The sequence below is a fragment of the Hipposideros armiger genome, unplaced genomic scaffold (genome assembly GCF_001890085.2).
Source record: "Hipposideros armiger isolate ML-2016 unplaced genomic scaffold, ASM189008v1 scaffold_256, whole genome shotgun sequence".
Classification (NCBI taxonomy): Eukaryota; Metazoa; Chordata; class Mammalia; order Chiroptera; family Hipposideridae; genus Hipposideros; species Hipposideros armiger.
In genome coordinates this window covers 1,944,519-1,969,456 of record NW_017731606.1, presented here as the reverse complement: position 1 = coordinate 1,969,456, position 24,938 = coordinate 1,944,519, and the positions used below count along the sequence as shown (strand labels likewise).

The 24,938-nt window shown below is 36.7% G+C and overlaps 2 protein-coding genes across 4 annotated transcripts in view; both read left to right on the top strand.

Moving 5' to 3' along the window:
- Positions 1–12,773, top strand: part of IPO7 (importin 7) — a 52,373-nt gene extending 39,600 nt beyond the window's left edge. Inside the window, exons 16-25 of one of the 2 annotated variants that reach the window (XM_019656235.1) lie at positions 897–1,025; positions 2,668–2,734; positions 2,818–2,943; positions 3,419–3,516; positions 5,448–5,543; positions 6,246–6,466; positions 6,566–6,771; positions 7,495–7,698; positions 9,499–9,615; positions 10,476–12,773. In XM_019656235.1, the coding sequence (XP_019511780.1) occupies positions 897–1,025; positions 2,668–2,734; positions 2,818–2,943; positions 3,419–3,516; positions 5,448–5,543; positions 6,246–6,466; positions 6,566–6,771; positions 7,495–7,698; positions 9,499–9,615; positions 10,476–10,573 (1,362 nt within the window). In that variant the 3' untranslated portion in view covers positions 10,574–12,773. Of the gene's footprint in view, positions 1–896; positions 1,026–2,667; positions 2,735–2,817; positions 2,944–3,418; positions 3,517–5,447; positions 5,544–6,245; positions 6,467–6,565; positions 6,772–7,491; positions 7,699–9,498; positions 9,616–10,475 lie in introns of both variants that reach the window. The other variant, XM_019656234.1, reaches the window with a different exon arrangement.
- Positions 12,774–21,133: 8,360 nt separating this feature from the next.
- The window catches only part of ZNF143 (zinc finger protein 143), a 57,567-nt gene continuing 53,762 nt past the window's right edge, over positions 21,134–24,938 (top strand). For both annotated transcript variants that reach the window (XM_019656255.1, XM_019656254.1), the window contains exon 1: positions 21,134–21,245. The gene's annotated coding sequence lies outside the window, so the exon portion shown is untranslated. The remainder of the gene's footprint in view (positions 21,246–24,938) is intronic.

Genomic DNA, 24,938 nt, shown 5'->3' with positions numbered 1-24,938 from the left:
TCTTAACCATCGCGCCACTCGGCCGACAATGCACATTCTTAACTACTACCTTACATTGCATTATGATTGCCTTGTTCTTATGGTTTCCTGTAATACTTTGATCCAATTTAAAGGTGAAGTAGACATAATAGTTATTAATTTTTTTAAATGAAATTTATGGAAATAGTTCTCTTATAGATGGCCTTGGTTTACTGTACATAGCCCCAAACTTCTGAGAATTAAGTAAATTATTTAAGGGTAATAGAAAGTACGAACATGTGCCCAACAAGTATTCCATTCCTTTTTCCCCTACAATGATTTATTTGATGCAGTTTATATTCCTGCTAAGTATCGAGGTTTGAAGAATCTAACTCTTGATATTTGCTGTGGATTTAAACAAAGGCAAAGAGTTTTGTGAAAAAGTATGTTCTTAACAGCTGATGTTACAATGGGAAAGGACATTTGAATAAACATAGCATTTATTAAGTATGTATATTGCATTTATAATATTTTAGTTTAATTATTAGTTATGACTCCTCAGAAATTTGTTTCAAAGTGATTGAATATTACAACAAATAAAACCTTGATGATTAATATACCTGTATTTGGGTATTGTCAAATGTTAGCCAGCAATATTAATAAAAATATTCATTATACTAAACAGTCTCTATGCCTTGCCTCATTTAACCCTCGTAATATCTCTATGAAGTTCCCGAATGAACTTAAGGTCCCCTAGTAAGTAGCAGAGCAGTACCATTTGATTATAGAGCCCAAGCTCTTTAATGTTTATTAATCTATTGGAGACATTGATTGGTTATCCTGTCCCAGTGAGAACATTTTAAAAATGAAAAGTTTTAGACCAAAATGTGTTTATACTAATTTAATGGCAAACCTAAATTATATTCTCTTGAATCTAGGCAATGACATTTAATCAAGTAATCCAGACTGGGCCAGATGAAGAAGGAAGTGATGACAAAGCAGTTACTGCTATGGGAATCCTGAATACCATCGACACGCTTCTTAGTGTAGTTGAAGATCATAAAGAGGTAAAATGATCCAGTGTTGTTAAGGTTTTAGGTTATTTCAAGCCATTCTTCATCAACTGTTGTATGCTTTTGGAGGGTTCTAACATGTAATTCTCTGGTTGTCATCATGCACCTTGATTCTGCCATCTTTTAACTATTTCCCTTTTGTAAGGATAAGATTGGTACCTTATTTTAGGTTCTTTACTATTAGGAGGAATAGGAACAAGTTCTATTATCTTTACCTCAAGGCTCAGGATTTTGGTTCCCTCTTAGGTTACCTTTCTCAGATCCATATTCTACCAAAACATATGCTACTTAGTTTCGCTTTTTGATAAAAAGTTTTTAAAATTAGGTAAAATACACATAATATAAAACTTACCACCTTAACTATTTTTTAGCATACAATTCATTGGTGTTAATTACATTCCACATTGTTGTGCAAACCATCACCATCATCTTCCTAGTTTTTTTTTCATTGTTAGTTTTTTTTTTTATTATCCTTTAGAAAGGTAAGAGAATTGCAATCACAAATTTTAAACATGGAACTTTTAAAGTATACACAAACGAAGAACAATACAGAGAAACCTATAACCAATACCTTTTAACCACCATCTAAATTTATTAGATTTTAACATTCTACAGTATATCCTTTAGACTTTGTGTCCAGTAAAAAAAAGAAAACAATTTCAGGTAGATGTAATTGAAGCCCTTGGGGTACCCGCTACTTCCTAATCTCATTTCCTTATATCCTGCTCTTAGAAATAATCACTGCCCTGAATTTGGTGTTTATAATTCCAGTGCAGATATTTATATCCATAAATTATGGTTTTGAATTATCTACAAATTGCCTTTTGCAACATGAGATTTTAGTAAACTATTTTTGTATTCTAGATTATAATTGGAGATAGGCATCAAGTTATAGCTAAGCTACCTTATGGTTAACAAATCGTTTACTATATTTGAAAAGTTGAAAATGTATTAAACATAATATGTATTTGAGATGGATGTTCTGCTTTTATACCTGATGAGTAAACTTTATCTTGTTTTCTCTCCCCACTTTTTAAACATCTTAATGAATTTCAGAGATTTGGGATCCAATTGAGGACCATACTAACAATTAAAAAGGAACTTGTATTTTTTGTCTGTCTTATGACTTAGGGGCCTGGTTCACTGTATATAATTTAATTGTAAATTATACAATTTATAATTCTATAAATGGAGGTGACATAAGAATTATTGGGAGTGGTGGGAATAATGCCTTCTTTTCAAATAATTTTTCTATAAGTCACTGACAGAGACTTTTTAATTACAACTGGGCTGAATTAATCTATATACACAAAAAGATGCAAAGTTTGTCTGTAGAATGTTTGTGGCTCCTTTGGTTTCATAATTATTTGTGTTTTTCCAGAACATTATTTTTCCCTTTCCTTATTAGGTAAGCTACACATGTTGTTTTGTGTTTGTTTCATTGTAATGGCATTTCATTAAATTTGATTCCCAGGTTGATTCACAACATCATAATATGGAGTCATTTCAAAGCAAAGACTTAAAATGATTTCTTAACAGTATTGACTTTATATTTAAATGCAATGAATTACATTATACATTATTTAGTAATTGCTTCAGTGTGCTATAATTCCATGTGATTTTTTTTTTCTTTTAGATAACCCAGCAGCTTGAGGGAATCTGCTTACAAGTCATTGGAACTGTTTTACAACAGCATGTCTTAGGTATATACCTCTGATTGTACAAACAATTTACTGCTATTTCATATCAGCAAGCATTGTCCTAATGACTCAGTGTTCTCTTTTAGAATTCTATGAGGAGATCTTCTCTTTAGCACATAGTTTGACATGTCAACAAGTGTCTCCACAGATGTGGCAGCTTCTACCTCTGGTATTTGAGATTTTTCAACAAGATGGCTTTGATTACTTTACAGGTAAGTCAAAGTCAGCATAGAAATACTGAGGATTTCCCCCCCATTTTGATTCATTTTTAGTATGTCAGTTGAACTAATATTTTTGAATATTCTGGATGCTTCATTGTTTGGATAGGTTATTGATAGTGGTTATTAATGCTCAAGGACAACCCATAGCATTGATTTCCATTGCACATTTAGATTTAATTATTACTTTAGGTTTTTTTGTTTTGTTTTTTTAACACCTACCATATCTTACCCTCTTTCCCTTCCCCCCCATCCCAACCCCGGCCAATCTTGGTATAATCTTTTTGTTTTAGCTACTAAATATAAAGGAATTCATTTTAATAATGATTCAGTATTATATCTATATATGAATATACCTTAATTAAAAGTGAATGTTAGGGACAAAACAATCTCAGATTTGCTTTCTTTTTCTAAGGAGATTTTTCAGACACAAAGCATTTATATTTAACTGATGCTTTTTATTATACAGATATGATGCCTCTGCTTCATAATTATGTGACCGTTGATACAGACACACTTCTGTCTGATACTAAATATCTTGAAATGATATACAGTATGTGCAAAAAGGTAGGTCATTTTTAATTAATAGAGGGACATATGATACTGTTGCTATAAAAGTATGAAATTGTGATGCTACATGATACCACGTTATGGCAGACATATTATATGGGTCTAACAGAATAAGGGCTTTAAAAGTTGTAACATAAAAAAGACTTTGAGGGCTGGCCGAGTGGCTCAGTTGGTTAAGAGCTCGCTCAAGAGTTTGAGCTCTGAGCAACAGCGGTTCGATGCCCAGCCCGAGCTGAGCAGCCGCTGAGCTGCCAACAGGTGGCAGGATGGCTCAGCTAAAAAAAAGACTTTGAATCCTAGATGTCACAGTAATGGGTTTGATAAGTATTTGTCTTCTGTCTGCCCTCTGACATTCAATTGGAGTTATGTTTTTGATTTTTAGTTTCTGAAGCTTACTTTAGCTTAGTTCTTTAATAGGCTTTGAATCAAAAGAAGGAAAGAATCCCGAACTTAAGAGATTTTTGGAAGCATCAGGAATTGTTAGAGATTTTTTTGTTTGTTTTTTAAAGATTTTATTGGAATTGGGGGAGGGGAACAGACAAGTTGCTGTCCTTTTGTTCTTCAGTCTAGTTGTGGAGGGCGTCACTTCACTGGCCCATGTTGATATTATCATTGCGCTTTTCCCAGGTGAGGCATTCGATTGCTGGCCTCTGGATGGCCACTCACAGCAGCTCTTGGCAGCTCACTCGGGCTGTCAGCTGCTCATGCTGGCTGCCGGCCACACACACGGTAGCTTATGGCAGCCCAGCTCCAGGTTGAGCTGTTGTTCACCATCTTAGCTGTAGAGGGCAGTGTCACTGGCCCCCATGTGGGCTCCGAACTGGGGCCCTGCTTCTCAGAGCTGGCGTCCCAAGCCAGCTCTTAACCAACGCACCACTCGGCCGGCCCTAGAGATGTTTTATAAAGAAAAATCCTTGGAGGCTGTGGGTTTATGGAGGCCATACAGTAATTATATAGTAAATAGCAAGATTGTAAAGTGTGAGGGTCAAAAGTACTGTGCCATTTCTTAGAAAAATCATAAGATAAATTTATGGTTAATGCTAATTTTTCAAAAAAATGCTTTTCTTAAACTAGATGTGGGGGTAAAATACTTGAATTGGCGTCCTTCCATGGATACAAAAGTTAATGTAATTGGTAGCATTTGAATTTTTAACAGTACTTGTTGAGAGGCCGCAGGCTGTTTATTTAACACCAGGCATTTAAAAACTGATTTTGCTCGATGAAGTTTTTAGATATGCTTGTCCTCATTGATATCTTTTGTTTCTGAAGACTTGGTCACAAAATAATCACCTAGTTATGTTATGCAACATTTATTGCCAATAATATTTATAATGGTAATATTCTGGGAACAAATATTATCTATACCATTGTATTCCAGAACACTTATCCTTAACACTTGCAGTTCTCTAGTGCTAACTAGTACCTCAAGTCCATGTTTTTTATTTCTTGACTGGGGGGACATATGCCATCAACAAGGTGCCTCTTCCTCCACCTCTCCCACTTCAATGTCAATATTTTTTATGTTTTGAAACTTGTGTAGAGAAAAGGTTTTCCTAGCAATATCAGCTTATTTTTTTCTAGTTCTTTACATAAGAGCCAGATATGCCTGAGAAAGGTAATGGCCAAGGTCAACAAGGTACTTTGGCATGTTTGTATGAAAAGGTAGTGGTTGTCAACATGCTAGTCCAGAATGGCACTACAGGGGAGGTGCTTTAATTATGTAGACCAAGATCCCAGATTGCTGGACTGTGACAGATAGACAAATAACTCCATATCCTCACAGATACTTTAGACTATAGGCTGAACATTGCATTCATTCATATTAATTTATATTGTCTTAAATACTCCAGAAACATTAGATGGGGATGGAAGTTCTCAGATTGGAAGATTTCATGATGCCTCACTGCGATTTATATTGTGTTGATTAGGTTCTTACAGGAGTTGCAGGAGAAGATGCAGAGTGTCATGCAGCAAAGTTGTTAGAAGTCATCATTCTACAGTGCAAAGGGCGTGGCATTGACCAGGTCAGTGAGGCTAACTATTAATGATTCATGTGTGAGGCTTCAGAGAAGGAATCTTTCCCTCCACTTTTTTCCTTGGCCATTTGTTATATGTTCTGTACATTATTGTTTACTGTGACACCTAGATAACATTGGTTTAAAATTTAACCAGTATATAATGATCATGTTTAATATTGTGTGTATATGTTAAATATGACTGGCAAGTTTTATGGCTGCTTCTTATCATGCAAGGTAAGTTTTGACTTTAGATTTTTTAGTATGTTTTGAGAATATTGCTTGCCACATTATCACTTTGCAGTAAGCTAGATTTAGTCATTAAATTTCTATAGTCAGTTTCAATAGCAATTTTTCCCCAGCTTTATGGAGATATAATTTAAATATAGCATTTGTTTAAGTTGAGGATATACAATGTGATGAGTTAGGTGATACATGCATATATTTTGAAATGATATTACCACAGTAGGGTTAAATCAATAGGAATATTGTGAATCCATGATTGCTATTATGATGAGGCTCTAATATCTCAGTGAAGACTTGTTTTTTTTCTAAAATTAGATTTCCCAATGAAATGCATCAATAATAAAACTATTGTATCATCTAATGGGAAAAGGGGGTTAGTTGAGGCAACAAGTAATTGAATATGGGTAAAATAGTTAGATTGCAATTCATTACAATTTTGGGATATTTTGCTTTCTTTCTTTCCAGTGTATTCCCTTATTCGTGGAAGCAGCTTTAGAGAGACTGACGAGAGAGGTCAAGACAAGTGAACTTCGAACAATGTGCCTGCAAGTTGCCATTGCAGCTTTGTATTATAATCCACACCTACTTCTCAACACCTTAGAAAATCTTCGCTTCCCTAATAACGTTGAACCAGTTACAAATCATTTTATTACACAGTGGCTTAATGATGTTGATTGTTTCTTGGGGTAAGTGATATATATTGGATAGTTGTTTATTTAACTTTGTAAGGAACTCTGTTTATTAAATAAAAAAGAAAGAAGAAAATATTTTATTTTATTTTTTAGGCTACATGACAGAAAGATGTGTGTTCTGGGCCTATGTGCTCTCATTGATATGGAACAAATACCACAAGTTTTAAATCAGGTTTCTGGACAGATTTTGCCAGCTTTTATCCTTTTATTTAATGGATTAAAAAGAGCATATGCCTGCCATGCAGAACATGAGAATGACAGTGATGAAGATGATGAAGCTGAAGATGATGATGAAACCGGTAAGGGATTTGTGATGGAGGAAGCCAAACCTACATAGTTAGAAATAGCACTGGTTATTTTATTTTGTTAGCCCTTCTCCTAAAGCAATATGGGATCATAGCCAAATGTATTCATGTGTATACATTCATAGAAAGACTGTCTTACCTTCCCACTAGTGTAAGGTCCGTGAAGGCAGGAACTTCAGCTATATTTCCAATGCCAAAACAAACGTCTGTCATTTATTAATGCCAAAACAAGCATCCTGGCATTATAAAATTAAGTTAATTGAATGTTGCCTAATACGTTTCATCTGTAGACTACAAGAGTATAAATTGATAGAATATTGGTTAAGAGAAATTACTGTAAAGTTACCAAAATAAGATAGCTTTGGTCTTTTATCAATCACTAACTTAGCCAGCCTTGAAAAAAATCTTGTAAAACGTGGTCTGTGGATATGACATGAACTGTGTTACTTTACTATTGGTGTTTGGTTTGATATATATCATAAGGCCTAGAGTACACCAAGTGCTAAACCTCTAATATTAATTGTGGTTGGGTTTCTTGGATTTCTATGAGATTTTTTTTCTATTTATTGCTGAATATGTAAACACCAATTCCTGGAACTCTTCCTTGAATTTATTCAATTGTGATTTATAATTTATTGACCATTATCACTGTCAGTTTGTTGAGTAACAGAATATTTCAGTATTAATAAAAGCACCTATTTTATGACTTGCCAGAAGAACTGGGGAGTGATGAAGATGACATTGATGAAGACGGTCAAGAATATTTGGAGATTCTGGCTAAGCAAGCAGGTGAAGATGGAGATGATGAAGACTGGGAAGAAGATGATGCTGAGGAGACTGCTCTGGAAGGCTATTCCACAATCATTGATGATGAAGATAACCCTGTTGATGAGTATCAGATATTTAAAGCTATATTTCAGAGTAAGTCAACTTGTTATATGTAATTCAGACACCTCTATATGATCCATTTCCCTGAACCAATCTGTTTTTATGTCCCTTTAAAAGGGATTTTGAGTATATCAAATCCAAACTAGAATATGATTTAAGATTGTTAGGCAAAGTAATCAGAGTTATTTCTACTGTTGCCATAGTTAGAGAATATTTTCCTCATCCTATCATTTTACTTTTATTTAGATTATAATTTTGAAACATGCACATTATAGGAAAATAGTGTAGTTCAACAAGTTTATATAATGACAGTTCCCCTTTCCCACTTCTGCTTTCTAGCCTCCCATCTTTACCCAGAAGTAACCACTCTTATGTTTGTGTGTTTATGGGTTTGTGTATCTTTTCTTCCCGGCCAAATCCACAATTACCTGTTGAGAATTGGACCATTTATAAATAATGGCCTTGGTGTCCCTTTTCTTTTTCTCCTGTGCTACAATGTGTGTGGCTACAGAATATTAGGTGCACATTTGGGGTTTTTTATCATTGATTTACTCAATTTCAACAAAACATCATTTCCCTCAGAGTTCCCTCAGAGTTAATTATTGTGCTATATGTCATTCCTGTGCATTATAAACTTGGCTGTAGAATAAGTTCTCTGATTAGTCTTCCAAGCCCATGACAAAGCAATTTTGATGCAAGGTTGCAGAAACACAAAGAAATGGTTTCTAAGCATGGCAGGCAGCAAGAATTGACTGAGGTGCCCAAGAACTATTGACTTGCTTTTGTCCATGGCTTTGTATTTTGTAGATTTAAACACATGTTAATCCCTAAAGGACTAAGGAATTAAAATAGAGGGCTCATGCACAGTAAATGCAATAAAGTAGAAATATAAAATCATATGATTGAAGGTCAGATTTCCCCCACAAAATACCTGGCACACCTACTATATGAGAAAATCAGTTTTCATTCTTGAAATTACTCCATTAAAAAAAATTCTTTTGTGGAAAATCTTTATAGAGAACATTTTCTCTCATTGTCTCTCTCACTCACCACACACACACACACATCCTCCTTTGTATAGCTATTTAATTGAAATAGGGAATGGTCAGACTTGATACCATTATATGTCAATTTATCTAGTGCATGTTTTTGTGAAACATTGTGAGATTTTTAATACCTGATCTTGTGACATGCTGGGAAAATTTGTTCTCTTTTTCACGGGTTGAGTTTGACCATTGTTTAGGCTATACGTAATATTAAAAATGTGTGAGCATTTCAATTTTCACTTAAACTTAAGCACTGCATAGCTACCTTTCTATGGAAAGATAGTAGATGTATTTAAGAAATATTTTTGAATAGGCAGTACAAAAAGAAATGAGGCATTTATTTTGTACCATTCACCCCTTTCTTGTATCTACTTAACGCTTCTGATTTTTGTTTTGTAATTTGGGGATTTGAGAATTCTAACCAAAGTATCCTTGATAATTTTCAAGTTGCTTTAATTCTGAATCTCTTAAGGGGGTCAAGTTAATTTTATTTCCTAACTTTCCTTAGTTTGTTACTTATTATATAAAAATGGTTTAGGATCTGAATCCTTATTTGCTAGAGACATGAATCTAATTATGAGAATTAGATTTTTTGAGGCATAAAGCTAAACCAGAAGCCCCCCCCCCATATCATTTGTTTTACAATAACTTAAATTATTATTGGAGGAATATAAAATAGATCGGAATTTTAGTACTGGAGGTAAGAGTACAGGAAACAGAGTAGAAAGGGAACTACCAGACCTCTTTTATTGTCCTTTTCACACTGGTTTCTTTTCTTTTTTGATAGCTATACAAAATCGTAATCCTGTGTGGTATCAGGCTCTGACTCATGGTCTTAATGAAGAACAAAGAAAACAGTTACAGGATATAGCAACTCTGGCCGATCAAAGAAGAGCAGCCCATGGTATGTTAATTCACCACAACCCCTCTTTAATGCAACTAATGAAATGATTTGGTACAGCATTAAAATTTTATATTAAATGATTTAAAGTTATATAAAAGCTACAGTTGTTGCAAGTGATAGGAATTCAGTCTAATCTGAAGGAATGAAATGAAGTAATGAATTTTGTGTTTGGCTATATAGTTTACTGATTGTAAGTGTAGTTGAAGACTCAGTGTGCAGAAATTTTCATAAGGTTGCTCAAGCTCATGGTGATGGCTTGATAGTAAAAAATCCTATTAAAAGTGTAAAAAAATGTTTGAAGTTATGAAAACTGCTCTTCTAAGCATATTAAAGAAAATCCTGACATTATCTTGTTTTTTCATCCTCAAACATTCCAGTCAGTATGCATTTTAAAAATGGACATTTTAGATAATATATAGCCTAACAATTTTCTATATGTCTTAATACTATTAGTCAATCTACTTTTATATTCAAAGAAGGGTCCTCCTGTTTTCTAAAGAAGTATTTTTATGTTTGGGTTTGGGTTTGCTTGCATTAGATTCATTAGCTGTTAGTCCTTTTGAAGATTGGATCCTACTGATTCAGTATTTGACTCAAAATGGGGTATTTAAAGTTTTGTTTTTAAAACAATGGGAAGTGAAAGTTGGCTAAGAAGTCTACAGAATACAACAGGAGAGTTTATCTTCTCTACATAATAATACTGGTCTTGGCTCCTGTATTTGGAGGGAGAACTTTGGAACTTCATGCCTAATACTAGTACTAGCCTAGTATACTAGGTTACTAGGTTAATGTCAGTTTCTTCTGCTCTCCAAAGTAGTGAGATGATCAAACGCTCCATTAAACTATCACTTGTTTTCTAGAATCCAAAATGATTGAGAAGCATGGAGGATACAAGTTCAGTGCTCCAGTTGTGCCAAGCTCTTTCAATTTTGGAGGCCCGGCACCAGGGATGAATTGAGTTTCACTTTCCTTCCTGCTGTGTGAGTGTAGTGAAGAGCTTGTGTTCCTCCCAGTAGCGGTTCCAGAACTGGTTCGTGTTATCCACTCTAAACTAATTGATCAATAGATGGACAAAAACCCAGGAGGTGGGACCTGATCATGCAACTTGGCACTGAAAAAGAAACCAGAGGGATTTTGGGGGGGGGGGGAACTTGAGGGGGGGTATTTTCTTTATTTTTTGAAGAAAGTAAGATTCTGACTGAAAGTTCAAGTGACACTGTGGAAATATGAAATAAGAGGGGATGTCATGAAGGCAGCTTTTCTTTTTCTGAGGAAAAAATAGGCATGGGCTACAGGACTATTTAAAATGTCATTTACAGTATAAGCTCAGAGGTAGATGTAATTTTTACACCTATGAGTAATTGTCCTATTTCTGTCTCTTCCTCACCATTGGGTATCTATTCTTCATATGTAAATAAGATAAGGTAATTGATAACCTTATTCAGTCTTCATCATTTCATTCATCAAAGATTGTTCCTATGTAGATTATTGGACATTTATTGTAGCACTACATAACTGATTAAAAAAATCTGTAAATGAATTAGCACTTTCATATTGAAACAAGCCTGATAGCCTATGTATAAAATAGCAAAATGTTTGCTGTTTATAAAAAGAAGGGATGTAATGGGGCGGGGGGCAGGGGTAATTTCAAGTTATTAATTTAAAAATGAACTAGCAATTTTGTACCTGGTGACTTTGTGGTGCGCTCACCTCTGATAGTGACTTGAATTCGGTATGTTAAAAGGGGTTAGTGGTATTTCATTGCTGCTAAAAAATGGCAACTCCCTCTGTGTCCTGTTTTTTCTTAAAGCTCTTAGTGTACAAGTGGATATTTGGATATAAGACCTTACTGTAACAAATAAGAAAGGTGATATTTGAAGCATGTAAATTGGATATAAAGTTCTACTCTTAAGGAGTTGATCAAAGTATGGCTAAACATCTATATATGCAATCTATTAAAAGAACTTAATTTGGCTACTATGTCTTAATTCGATTGCAATATTTTCCTAATTATAAAATTTTTTCCTCATTGGCTTGTTTTTATCCTGTACCTAGAAAGTATGCAAAATTCACACTTTAAAATTTGACATTTAACACCTGCCCACCCCCCTTTCCCCATCTCCCTTTACCCCCCTTGTTGATTGTGGTATCTTATCTTAAATAGATAGGCTGAAGGCACATGGCTCCCTCCAAAAACCACTACTGATACCACTGCAAAAACAAGCCAGCAACCAGACAATGTAGAGAGGTTGGCTTGCTTCCCTCTCTCCTAACTGCATGTTCAAAAATAAGCCTTTATTGATCTTAAACATCTGTCAGATGAGTCATACATTGGGTTATTTTTTTATATACATGTATACACACTATTTCAAATTGAAAGCAACATCTCAATGGATTCAAAACTAAATGCTGTTATCTATAACAGACTAGAAAATTTATAACTGTAAAAATGAAACATGCACATATTGATATTTAAAATGCATAATGAAGAAAACCCATTGGTGTTGTGTTTTTCTTGTATGCCAATAATTAAGCCATTACTGTTGGCACTGTTTGATTTTCTATTTTAACACTGAAGGAGTGAAAAGTTTCCTATATTTATGAATTTACTATGAAAATCTTGGAAAAAAACCAAAAAGAAAAAAAAGAATTGTCTGTCTAAACTGTGTGGATGAAAACTGTTAATCAAGTGTGTTTCTACTTTTTCCCCCCAAGTTGGACACCATCTGTATACCCTAGGTTGTTTAAGGGGATTTCACTATTATACAAAATCAATAAAATTAAAATGGAGTAGTTGTATATATGCAACATTGTGTACAGAGGGGAGATATTGAATAGTATTAAACATTTTCGTCTTCCTTTACCTTTTATCCCCTACCTAATAGTCTACTTTTTTAAATTTCAGACTTCACTGCTCTTTGAATTGGTAATTCCAGTTTTCACTGTTATTGGAAAACCATATCTAATAAAGGTTTTAGTTATTCCCATGCACAGTATGAAAATTCTCATTTGCTGAGGTTTTGTTTCAAGAATATGTATTGGTATGTCTTTGAGAACAAGTTTTATTGTTTCCTCTGTCATACAATCCAAACTAATTTCATTTATGGATTTTAACTGAAATTAAAGACCTTAAAATTAAACTTATATTTAATATTAAATAGTGTTCAAATGGTAGTTTCTAATGCATTTAATGTATACCTGTTATTTTCAGTATTTTCTTAAATTTAACATCAAATTAGTTTCTTATAGATTATGGATCTTGATATGTCTGTTTCTAGATAAGGTTACTGTAGGACTTTCGATAACTTTTTGAGAGTGTTTACAAACATGTAATTAGTTGCATGTAGATTTTAATTAACATATAGCCTTTCCCATGGTTTCACTAACCTATAACTTAATTTTTATAGAAATTTATTCTGATTTTGTTTGGGTTTCAGTATTTGCCTTTTTTAGTGACTGACACTAGCGTAAAATCTTCACTTTTTCGGAAAACTTCAGCAATCAATCTTTTTTTTTTTTTTTAAAGCTGAGCCATCCTGCCAGCTCTGTGGCAACTCAGCTCGGGCCGGGCATTGAACCGCTGTTGCTCAGAGCTCGCACTCTTGCGCAAGCTCTTAACCAACTGAGCCACTCGGCCGGCCCAGCAATCAATCTTTTAAAAACCTATTCCTTTATCAGTATTAAAGGAAGTTCATCTGTTTCTCTGCAAGTTATAAAATGGTAATTACTAACCTGTACACTTTATCAAGATGGTGACTGCTATGGTCATCCCTGGAAGAGACCAGAGTGTAGAGCAGGGTTGGCCAAACCACAGCCCTATGGCTACATGCTGCTATTCAGCCCCAGGTGTAGTCCCTGAAGCAAGCATGAAGAAAAAGTCATTAAAAATTATATTAATATGACTAAACCAGGTCTTTGGGAAGATCTAACACAATGCCATAAGTATACAAGGCATTCGTGTTTTGTAAAATGAATGACGTAAAACTACATTAAAACTTACCAGTTATAAACATGTCAGCTCTGTTTCATATAAGTTTTGGTGAAGATTATCTTTGACTATATGACAGCATCCCGTCTGAATTTTAGGTTTTACCTTTGAAGTTGGCCACCCTTGCAATAGCACTTCACACTTACAAAGGGAAAGTAGGTACCCAGCTAGAGATGCAGGATTCTATCACCATGGAAGGAATAAATATCTGTTAAGTAACTTTTTTTTGGTGTGTGGTAATCCCCCCTCCAGGTTTTTTAAAGCACAGGTGATATTTTCTTTTTATATTTATGGATCTGTATTTATAGATATTGAAATTTGTCAGTTATACTCTATTTGATTCCTATATTTAAAAGCTTCCTCCTATCAGTCTTTTGATGTTTCTTTCAAAATCCTTTTAATAAACTCAAACTAGAAATACAAGGGAACTTCCTCAGTGGAAGTTCCTGAAAAATGGCATCTACCAAAAACCTAAAGTACATGGACTTAATGATCAAAAACTTAAAACACATTCCCCCCTGAGATCAAGAACCAAAAAAGCATGCCCCCTGTTGCCACTTCTATTCAACAATGTATATGAGGTTCTAGCCAGGGCAGTTAGGAAAGAAGAGGAAATTAAAGACATCCAGATTGGAAAGGAAGAAGTGAAACTATATTCACAGGTGACATGATCTTACAGGAAACCCTAAGGAATCCACACACAAACAGCTAATGACCTCAAGTTTGCAGAACATGAGATCAATATACAAACATCAGTTGTATTTCTAAACAGCAATGAAATGAAAGGGACATTAAAATTCCATGTACAATAGCATCAAAAAATAACTTAGGAGGTGCCGGTCGAGTGGTGCTCTGGTTGGGAGCTGGCTTGAGATGCCAGCTCTGAGCAGTGGGTCCCCGGGTGAGATCCCACATGAGGGCCAGTGACGCTGCACCCTCTACGCTAAGATGATGCACAACAGCTCGACCTGGAGCTGGGCTGCTGTGAGTCGCCGGTGACGGCGTAGGCTGCAGTGGGGCTGGCCAGCAGCTAGCGTGAGCTGCTATGAGCCGCCGGGAGCGCCTGTCCAGTGGCCAGCGAGCAACTGCCTCAGCCGGGAAGAGCGCAATGATAGTACCAACATGGGCCAGTGAAGCGATGTCCTCCACAACTAGACTGAAGCACAAAAGGACAGCAACTTGTCGGTTCCCCTCCCCCAATTCCCCAATAAAATCTTAAAAAAAAAAAATAGGAATAAATTTAAAACTAAAAAACTTATTCTATTGAAAGAAGAGAAGACCTAAATAAATAGAAAGATCCCATGTTCATGAATTGGAAGACATTATTGTGAGGTTGGCAATACTCCCCAAATCTATAAATTCAGTGTAATTCCTATAAAAATCCCAGTTATTGTTTTTGCAGGAAATGATAAACTGATCCTAAAATTCATGTGGAAATACAAGGGATTTGGAATAGCCAAAACAACCTGGAATGTGAACATGATTTAATAATCCTGACAGTGGTACTGGTATAAAGATAGACTGACCAGTGGAATACAATTGAGTCCAGAAATAAACCCTTAAATTTGTGAGCAACTTTTTTGACAAAGTTGTCAGACCATTCAACATAGGAAAGATTATTTTCAACAAATAGTTCTGAGACAGCTGGGTATCTGCATGCAAAAGCATGAAATTGGTTAGACCCTTACCTCACACCATATTTAAATATAAGATCTCAAACTAAAACTCAGGAAAAAATGGCATAAATCTTTGTGACTCTGAATTGGGCAGTACAACAGTTTCTTGGATATAACACCAAAGCAAAAGCAACAAAATAGATGATTTGGACTTCATCAAAATTTAAAACTTTTATGCATCAAAGGACACATTCCAGAAAGTGAAAAGACAGTCCAGAGTAGGAGAAAATATTTGCAAATCTTAAGTATATAGGAACACAATTCAATAAGAATTGAAAAATGGGAAAGAATCCAAGTAGACATTTCTCCAAAGATGAATGGCCAGTGTCACTGGAAAAGATGCTCAACACCACTAGTCATTAGGAAAATGCAAACCAGAATAAAATATATTTCACACCTACTAGCATGTCTATAATTAAGGTAGACAATTACAAGTATTGGTAACGATGTGGAGAAATTAGAAACCTCGTATTGCTGATAAGATGTAAAATGTATATTGTGGAAAAGTTTGGCAGTTCCTCACAAGGTTGAAAATAATGGCACACAGTAATTGCACTCAGACACACACTCACAATCTCTCTCTATATATATACATATATTTTATTTATACACACGAGGTCAGACAAAATTTGAGTTCACGAACTCGTTCTAGAAAAAGTGCTACATCGCTGAATATCACTACAGTCATTTTCGAAGTACTCCCCTTGGGAAGCTACGCACTGACACCAGTGCCTAGTCCACCCTTCAAAGCAATTTTGGAACTCTCTTTCTGGAATGGCCATCAGAGATGTCATCGTATTACCCTTGATATCCTGAATGTCATCAGATGTCTTCCTTTCAATATTTCCTTTAAAGAAGTCATTGGGGGCCAGATCAGGTGAGTAGGGAGGGTGTTCCAATACAGTTGTTTACTGGCTAAAAACTCCCTCACAGACAGTACTGTGTGAGTTGGTGCATTGTCATGATGCAAGAGCCATGAATTGTTGGTGAAAAGTTCAGGTTGTCTTTTTCACACAGGCTTTTCAGCACTCCAAATAATAAACTTGGTTAATGTCCAATAGGTATAAATTCATAATGAATAATCTCTCTGATATCCAAAAAGGTTAGCAACATTGTTGCAACAAGTTCACTGAATTTGTCAGGGCATGTGCATATGTGAGATTATGATTGGCTCGCACGCGCTCTCTTTCTCCATATCTATCTATCTATCTATATATATATCTATATATATATATCTATATATATATATTCAAGAGAAATGAAAGACATGTCCACACAAGAATTTGTACATGATTGTTCATACTAGCATTATAGTCAAAAGGAGGAAAAAACCCAAGTAGCTGTCAGTTGAAGAATTGATAAACAATATGTGGTGTATCCATAAAAAAGGAATGAAGTACCTGGTACATGCTACAAAGTGAGTGAGCCTTGAAATCAGTGAAGTCACACATAAAATTGCATTTATAGAAATGTCTAGGATTGGCAAGTCCACAGAAACTAAATTAGAGGTGCCAGGGGCAGAGGGTAGGAGGACATGAAGAGTGACTGCTAATGGGTACAGGGTTTCTTTTTGGGAATGATGAAATGTTTTGGATTAGATATTGGTGATGGTTGCACAGCCTTGTGAATACACTAAAAACTACTCAAGTATATACTTTAAAATGGTGAGTTTTATTATATATAAGTATTTCAATTTTCAGTTTTGTTTAAAGCAAGTCTCAAATTTGGTTAAAGTTCTCTAAAATGTAACATGAAATGTTTAATATAAGTTTTACCTATAGTTGTACAGCTGTTAACCATATTCAGGGGAAAATTGGCTTAGGGAGATTATATTCCCCCAGTATTTTGTTTTGTTACTAGTTTGTTTTTTAAAACCCATTACCCTATCAAACGACCTAAGGTAGTGACAAACTTTGAGGTGTTTAAATTTTGGGGTACCCTTAAAATTATTTTTTTTCTTTAAATGTTGCATCTGTTTTATCTTTCAATGTAATACAGTTTTAGGAATTTAAGACTGAGCCAAACTTCCCCCGCAAATTACAGCACTTAGTGTTTTTCTACAAAATGGTATCAATCTTATTGCTTGTTTGGAGACATGATCTTCACCTTAAAAAAAAAAAAATTCTTTGTCTCAAGTGTTTTCCCGGAAGATAAAATCATGTTAAAAACTTGTTTCATTCATGGACTAACCCACTTTAAAATTTTACTGTTGAAACACTGCAGACTTACTACATATATTAATGAAACTCGGTTTTCCCTTTGTCTGGAATGCGCTACTTTAGATTTAAGTAAATGTAATTAGAAGCCAAAATGATAACTAGAATAGAGGTAGCCAGTTTCAAAGGGACACCTGGAATCTTCAGGGGCTTTAAAAGATTTATAGCCTTTCGTAAATTAAGAGTATATTTCTCTCTTAGTTTGCCACTAATATTTAGCATATATTACCATAATTGGTAAACCTTGGAGCTCACTATTTGGGTGATTTTTCAAAGATATAATGAATGGGGTTAACAAATGGTCCAAGGGTCGAGTTGGTAAAATGGAAAAATTGCATTGATACCAGAATTACTATACATCAGCTTATAATGAGGGGAATCACGCAATTGGCCACTAACAAAACATTATTAATTGTACTACATCAATGCTTAAGTCATCATATACACTGAGAACCATTTATCTGAGATTGGAAAGGAACATTTTAAGTAACCTAATCATGCAACACTTCCAAAATGTGTCCTCATTAAGCCCTGATTAATGCTTTCAGTGTGGAAGCTGAGTGAGGTTAACTGAATGAGTTTAGTCTTCAGACCAAGCAAGGACTCTAACTCTGGATCCATGAGCCCTATGAAACCATAAACTTTAATATCTTTTTCATAGTTTTCATCCAAAATATCAAAGGAACTATCAGAGTACTCAAGAACCGCTGCTGTAGACCACTAAAGAGAATTGGAGAAAGATGGGCTACCATTTATTAAGCACGTGAATGCATCTCTGATAGGAACTGTGCTACATTTTATTACCTACATTTTCATATATCCTCCCAATCACACCATGGCGTGAAGTGGTTTTACCTTACATATGAGACAACAGGTTCTGACAAATGACACATCTACAGTCACAGCTCCTGATGGAGCGCAAACTACTAGTTTGGTTTTAAATTCCTGTGTAAAAAAATCTACAAATTCATGATAAATTAAATTCATTACAGAAATAATTTAATAAATCCAAGTCACCTATAACACCGCCCATAGTTTAATGCATCATTTGCCTATTTTTCCTATACATATAATTATGGTTATGTCACTGTACAAATATGCTAATATCATTTCTCCAGAAAGTTTTGAGTTATTGAAGGGAATGTTTTGGTGGACCGTGATGGTGGGCCGGCCAAGTGGCACGTTGGTTAAGAGTTGGCTTGGGAGCGCCAGCTCTGAGCAGCAGAGCCCCGGTTCAGATCCCACATGAGGTCCAGTGATGCTGCACCCTCTACAGCTAAGATGGTGAACAACAGCTCAACCTGGAGCTGGGCTTCCTTGTTGCCAGCGATGGCGTAGGCTGCAGTCCCTGCTGCAGTGGGCTGCTGTAAGCTACCGTGAGTGGCTGGCAGCCAGCCAGCGTGAGCGGCCGTCCAATGGCCAGCGAACAACTGCCTCATCTGGGAAGAGTGCAATGATAATACCAACATGGGCCAATGTAGCCACGTCCTCCACAACTAGACTGAAGAACACAAGGACAGCAACTTGTTTGTTCCCCTCCCCCAATTCCCCAATAAAATATATGAAATAAAATAAACAATAAACATAATGGTAATAGTTTTTAAATGGAGCTAGAAATAAGTTAGGCTATCTTGAAAATTGGGCAAATGGTCCAGCTTTAATAGCCTAGCCTAGCATTGGTTGGAAGTGAAATATTTTCAAGCCACTGATTTAAGATATAAGATATAAGGAACGGGAGGTGCTTTGGGGGAAATGTGAAGATTTTGAATGACTCTGAATACTTTGTACATTTTAACTCTGTTCCGCAGTCACTGGTAAATACTATTATCACAAAGTTCTATTATCTGTGACAAAAGCATAAAGTTTCTCCCAGAATCAGAATTACAGCGTCCTATTCACTACCACCACCAATTTTTACAACTACTTAGTTCTGGGGATGTCCTCTAACTGCAATCTGCAATTAAAGGGTTATTTTTAAATTCTTTTTGAAGTTCTGTATTAGTGTTTTAATAAGTAAACTAAAGGTATGGGACTTAGTAATACAGATATACCATCTGGAAGGTACAGACAGTATAAATCAAAACACCTTGTTTTTCATCTGAACTATACAGCCCTAAGACAAAGGGTGTCTATCCATTAGGTATGAGACTGTTTTAAGTGAGCCATTCCTCGTTTCAAGTAACATCCAATTTTGTCACATTTTTCATTTTTATAAGGATGTAAAATATAACTACACTTCTAAGGAATATGTATTCAAACGAAACTCAAAGTCCCATTTTCCTTCGAATGGCATTTAGACACCGATTGTGCAACTATACTTGGGTTATGGTCAGCCTGACCCCCCACTCCCCACTAAAAAAAAGGTAATGTTAAAATCTCAAACTAAGCTCAATTGTAAATCAAAACATTTTAATTCTCACTCAGAAGAAGGCTATCTTCAAATTCCTTCTGATTTAACCCCTTGGCTATTCCATAATCGTCTGAAATGCCAAAGACAATAAACCTAACATCACTCAGCTTTCTGCAATTTTTGCAAGCAGAACACAAACCTCCTGTTACAACCGGCCAGCCACCTCATTCTTAGTAGTTCAATTCTATATCTGGAATGCCTGATTTAATAAACCTTTATTCTACACACTTTATCTAATCTTTACTCAGCCTGTCAAAACAAATGAATACTTACTACTACTGAAATGGCTAGTATTTCCAATAGTATAGAAAAAGTTTGGGTTAAGACCTACAAAAATATTACCTAAACTTCACAACTAATTTGTATCCATTCTTAATAGGTTTGGGGAGTCCAAGTCAATGCTTTTCCCACCCTTTTGCCTTTCCTTTAATTCGCGACACACACAAAAGGGAAAGGGTAAAGGAAGGTAGCGACACCATTACAGACGACTTCAAATTTTGAACCTAAACATGGAACCACAAAAAGATCCGCTGTGTTCCCAGCAGAATTCAAGACCATCGCCCAGGTGCCAAGCTGCACCGGAGCTTCGGCAGGGAAAGGAGGCTCACCCTCCCACCGAATGGTGATACCCCGGCGGCAGAAGCAAGGTAGGCTTGGCAGCCAGTGACCGGCCGGCAAAGAGCAGCTCTCGGATAAGCAGAGCCCTTGCTCAAGACCAAAGGCCTCAGGTGGCACCGAGAGCCCCCAGGGAACCGTTAGGCTTTCCATTCTGTCCTATCCCTCCCAACGGGCGAAACTCGGCAATCGCTAGGCAAAGCCTAACCAGTCGCCAGACGCTCTCCAACAAGCCCACCGAGAGAGCCAAGGCCACCTCCTAGCCCCTGTGGGGAAAATGGCGCCAGCCACCCCTTCTCCCTCCCGGCTAGTCACAAGGACCAGCCTCCCTCCCTCTCTACAAAATGGCGCCTCCCGCTGGGGCCCCAGAATCGGCATAATTCACTTGTCAGCGAGGCGATGTCGGTCGGGGATGAGCGGTTCTGCTAACCAGTCAGACAGAGGGACTTTGATTCCGCGCTTTACGCAAGCCACTCAGGCGCTGGCTTTAAGGCATGACGTAACGAAAATGGGGCGTGGATAAGGCGGTCTCATCTCACGTAGCTTAAATTTGAGCCAATAGCAAGAAGAAAGCGTCCAGTGAGTGACGTAGTAACAGCCTATTGGAGACTGGGGGCGGGCTTCAGACTCACTATGCGGGTTGCGGGGCCTGGGGGCCGGGCGGCTGTTTCCTGTCCTGGTGCATGGTGGTCGGACGAAGGAATTGTTGGAAAATTTTCTCGGAGGTTCGTATATAAATGTGTTTTTACCCAGTGTGCATTATTCTCCGCCCGGCCGCCGCCCTTAGCGCGGCGGCGCGGGCCCGCTCGGGCCTCGGCTCTGACTCCGGCTCCTCAGCCTCCACCGCAGGCCCTGCCGATTCTACGGTCGGCCGCCGGAGCGGCGCCTGGGCAGAAGCGGAGTTTATTAATAACCCGCGGCCGACACTCTGGGGCGGCGGAGCTTTTCTCGCTGAGGACGCCACCCCCCTTCCCCCACCTTGTCTCCGCGCTGTGCCCCGCCTGTTCCCCTCTGGGGACCGCCGAGGGGAGGGAATGAAGGAGGGGAGGGTGGAGCCCTCGGGAGCCTGGCGGCGCTTCTTTACTTGACCTCCGCGAGGAGCGAGTCCCCAGGCGCAGCTGAGGCGAAGCTCCTCCGACTGGGACGGCGGGCCACAGTCCATACCGGGCCCCAATTGGGCGCCGGTGGCAGGACTGGCCGAGGATCCGCTCGGACCCCACCTGCAGATCGCACCTAGAATTACTTCTCACCCAGATCGTACACACATCACTTTCCTTCAATTTTTTTTATTTTTATTAAATTTTTAGGTCACTGAGGCCTAACATCGAATATTAGAAATTATCCATGTTATTTTTCTCGGTTGGGGCCAATGAATGAACGAATCCTTCAGTTGCTTTTTAACTTCATTGTGGAACGTGAACGAGTTTTTATTCCCTTATTATTTTTTTTACCTTTCCCCCCCTTCCCGCGCATTATGAAGTTAAAAAGTTGGAAAAAAGACCATTGCTAAACCCATTATTTGTTTAAAACCAACGTCAACCTTTGATTTGGACGTGTCTAGTCAGCTGGTATAATCAAGGGGAAATATGGTGAAAAATTGTCAGCTTTGTGCTGAATCTTACTAGAAGATAACGTGGATCTTGCTGTAGTTGACAAAAATCTGTATTTAATATAAGTTCACTGTTTAGTGTTTAGTGTGAGAATAGGTGATAAGGAAATCACCCAAAAACGGATGAGATTCGTAACCCAGGCGTGTTTTGGAAATTCCATAGCCCTCTCCCCCCATTATTTAAAAAAAAAAATAGCTTTATTGGTATAATTCACATACTTTACAATTCACCCATTTAAAGTATGTAATCAAGTTGGTTTAGTATATTCAGAGTTGTGGAACCATCACCACAATCAATTTAAAACATGTTTATCACTCCAAAAAGAAACTACCCTTTAACTCCCCATTTCTCTCTTAACCTTCCACCCCTCCCCCAACCACTAATCTACAGATTTGCCTATTCTGAACATTTCATACGAATGGAATTACACAGTATGTGGGCCTTTGTGACTGGTTTCTTTCACTTAGCACGATAATTTGCAAGGTTCATGTTATATAGCATGTGGCAATACATTTCTTTCTGTTCCCAGATATTTCATATATAGACAACGTTTTATCCATCATCTGTTGATGGACATTTGGGCTTTTTTCACCTTTTTTCTTTTTGTGTATAATGCTGCTATGAACATTTGTGTAAAAGTTTTTGTGTGGACATGTTTTCATTTATCTTGAATATGTATACCTAGGAGTAGAATTTCTTGGTCATATGGTAGCTATGTTCAATCTTTTGAAGAACTGGCAAACTGTTTTCCAAAGCGGCTGCACCATTTACATTCCTACCAGTAGTGTATGAGAATTCCCATTTCTTCATATCCTTGCCAACACTTGTTATTAACATCAGTCTTTTTGATAGTAGCCATTTTAGTAGGTATGACTTGGTATCTCTTGTGATTTTGATTTGCATTTCCCAATGACTAATGGTTTTAAGCATTTTTTCATGTGCTTATTGGCCACTTGTTTATCTTCTTTGGAGAAATATCGATTTTGATCTTTTCCCCATTTTTAAATTGGATTGTTTATTATTGAGTTGTAAGAGGTCTTTATATAAAAGTACCTTATCAGATACGTGATTTGCAAAATGTCCATAGCCTTTGCTGCAAGTTGAGATACTGCTGTGAAGTAAGGATTCATTGTGTTCATGGGAAGGTGACCTAGATGGATTGGGGGGAATTGTGCCTCTACTATTACTTTAGCTGTTATTAATTATTTATAATGTATATACAGTTTATGATCACGTGAGGAATCTTTGAGTCCTGAGGTTTTATTTTTATTTTTTTATTTTTTTTTAGCTGAGCCATCCTGCTACCTGTTGGCAGCTCAGCGGCTGCTCAGCTCGGGCTGGACTCGAACCGCTGTTGCTCAGAGCTCAAACTCTTGAGCGAGCTCTTAACCAACTGAGCCACTCGGCCGGCCCGAGTCCTGAGGTTTTAATTCTTACTTAATGTGGAAGTTTTTATCTAGTTTTTGTTTTTGTTTTAATCTGAGGTTTTACCTAGTACTGAGTCTTTTTTCTCCTGGCTTTATTTCAGGACAGTGTCCTGAAATAAAACAAGGAGTTGCATGTGTCATTGCTCCATTCTGTGCTTAATTAGTGACACAGCATTTTAAACTTTATTGTACTGTCAAAATGATTTTGTTTTTAAGGTGGATTTAGACTGAGAAATCTCCCTCTCCCTTGTAGAAAAGAAAAATTTGAAAACAGTGATAAAGTATTCAACATATTTTCCCATAAATCTAATTCCATTTTAAAACTGTACTGCAGTAGCAACTCTGAACCCTGTGGAAATAACGTGTCCATTACTGTGTAGACACAGGCATTTAATTCCAAACTACATTTTTTTGTACTTAAGATAGCACTTTACTCAGCACTTAACTTTGGCTAAATGATTTTTGGGTGAATTAAATGATTTTTGGGGTGATTTACATATATACATAAACTTTATCTTAATTACAAATCTAAGTCAAGTACTAGAGTTATTTATCCCTATTTTGCAGGTGAGTCAACTGAAGTTTAGAGTAACTTGTCCAACTATGACACAGCAAAGCTGGGACTTGAACATATGACTGACTCAAAAGCCCAGTCTCTCAATTGAATTATTCAGTCACCTATGAAGTACCCAACTCTTTAACTTTTAAAAATATAAGATGTTCCTAGATGTTCTGTAGTTCCTAGAATGATAATAGTATGTTAAGTATTGTACATAATATGGCATAGCATGGATGTTATTGTACTATTTTATTTATCTTTTAGTTAAATAATGATGAATGCATTTGGCCTTGTATTGAAAATACAGAGATTTATATAGTATGGAGTAATGGTCATAAGAAGTTGGAATCATTTAAATTAACGGCAGTTTGTACTTGCTATATACACATAATACAGTATCATGTTATAAAAAGTGAGACACAATGAAAAGAGCACTTGAATAAAAGAAAACCTAATCTTTAATCTCGTGTCGGGCAGTTAACTTGCCATGACCTCATACAAATTGTATTCATTTGTTCAACAAATATTTAGAAATCAGGTACCATGTGCCAGAATTCTTGTAAGCACTAAGGATTCAAGGGTGAATAGGACAGATGGGGACCCTGCCATTGTGGAACTTAGAGTTCACTTAGAAATTCTGGTGAGTGAAATTCTCCAATGAAAGAAATAGAGTCCTGTGATAGAGAATAAGGAGATGGTGGTAGAATGGGTATTTCAAGTAAGAGGTGACACCGAAATATATGTGCAAAAGCAGGAATAGTTAGGTGTATACTAGTAACTAGAAGGTCTGCGTGGCTGGATATACAGAGGGTGCCCAAAAAA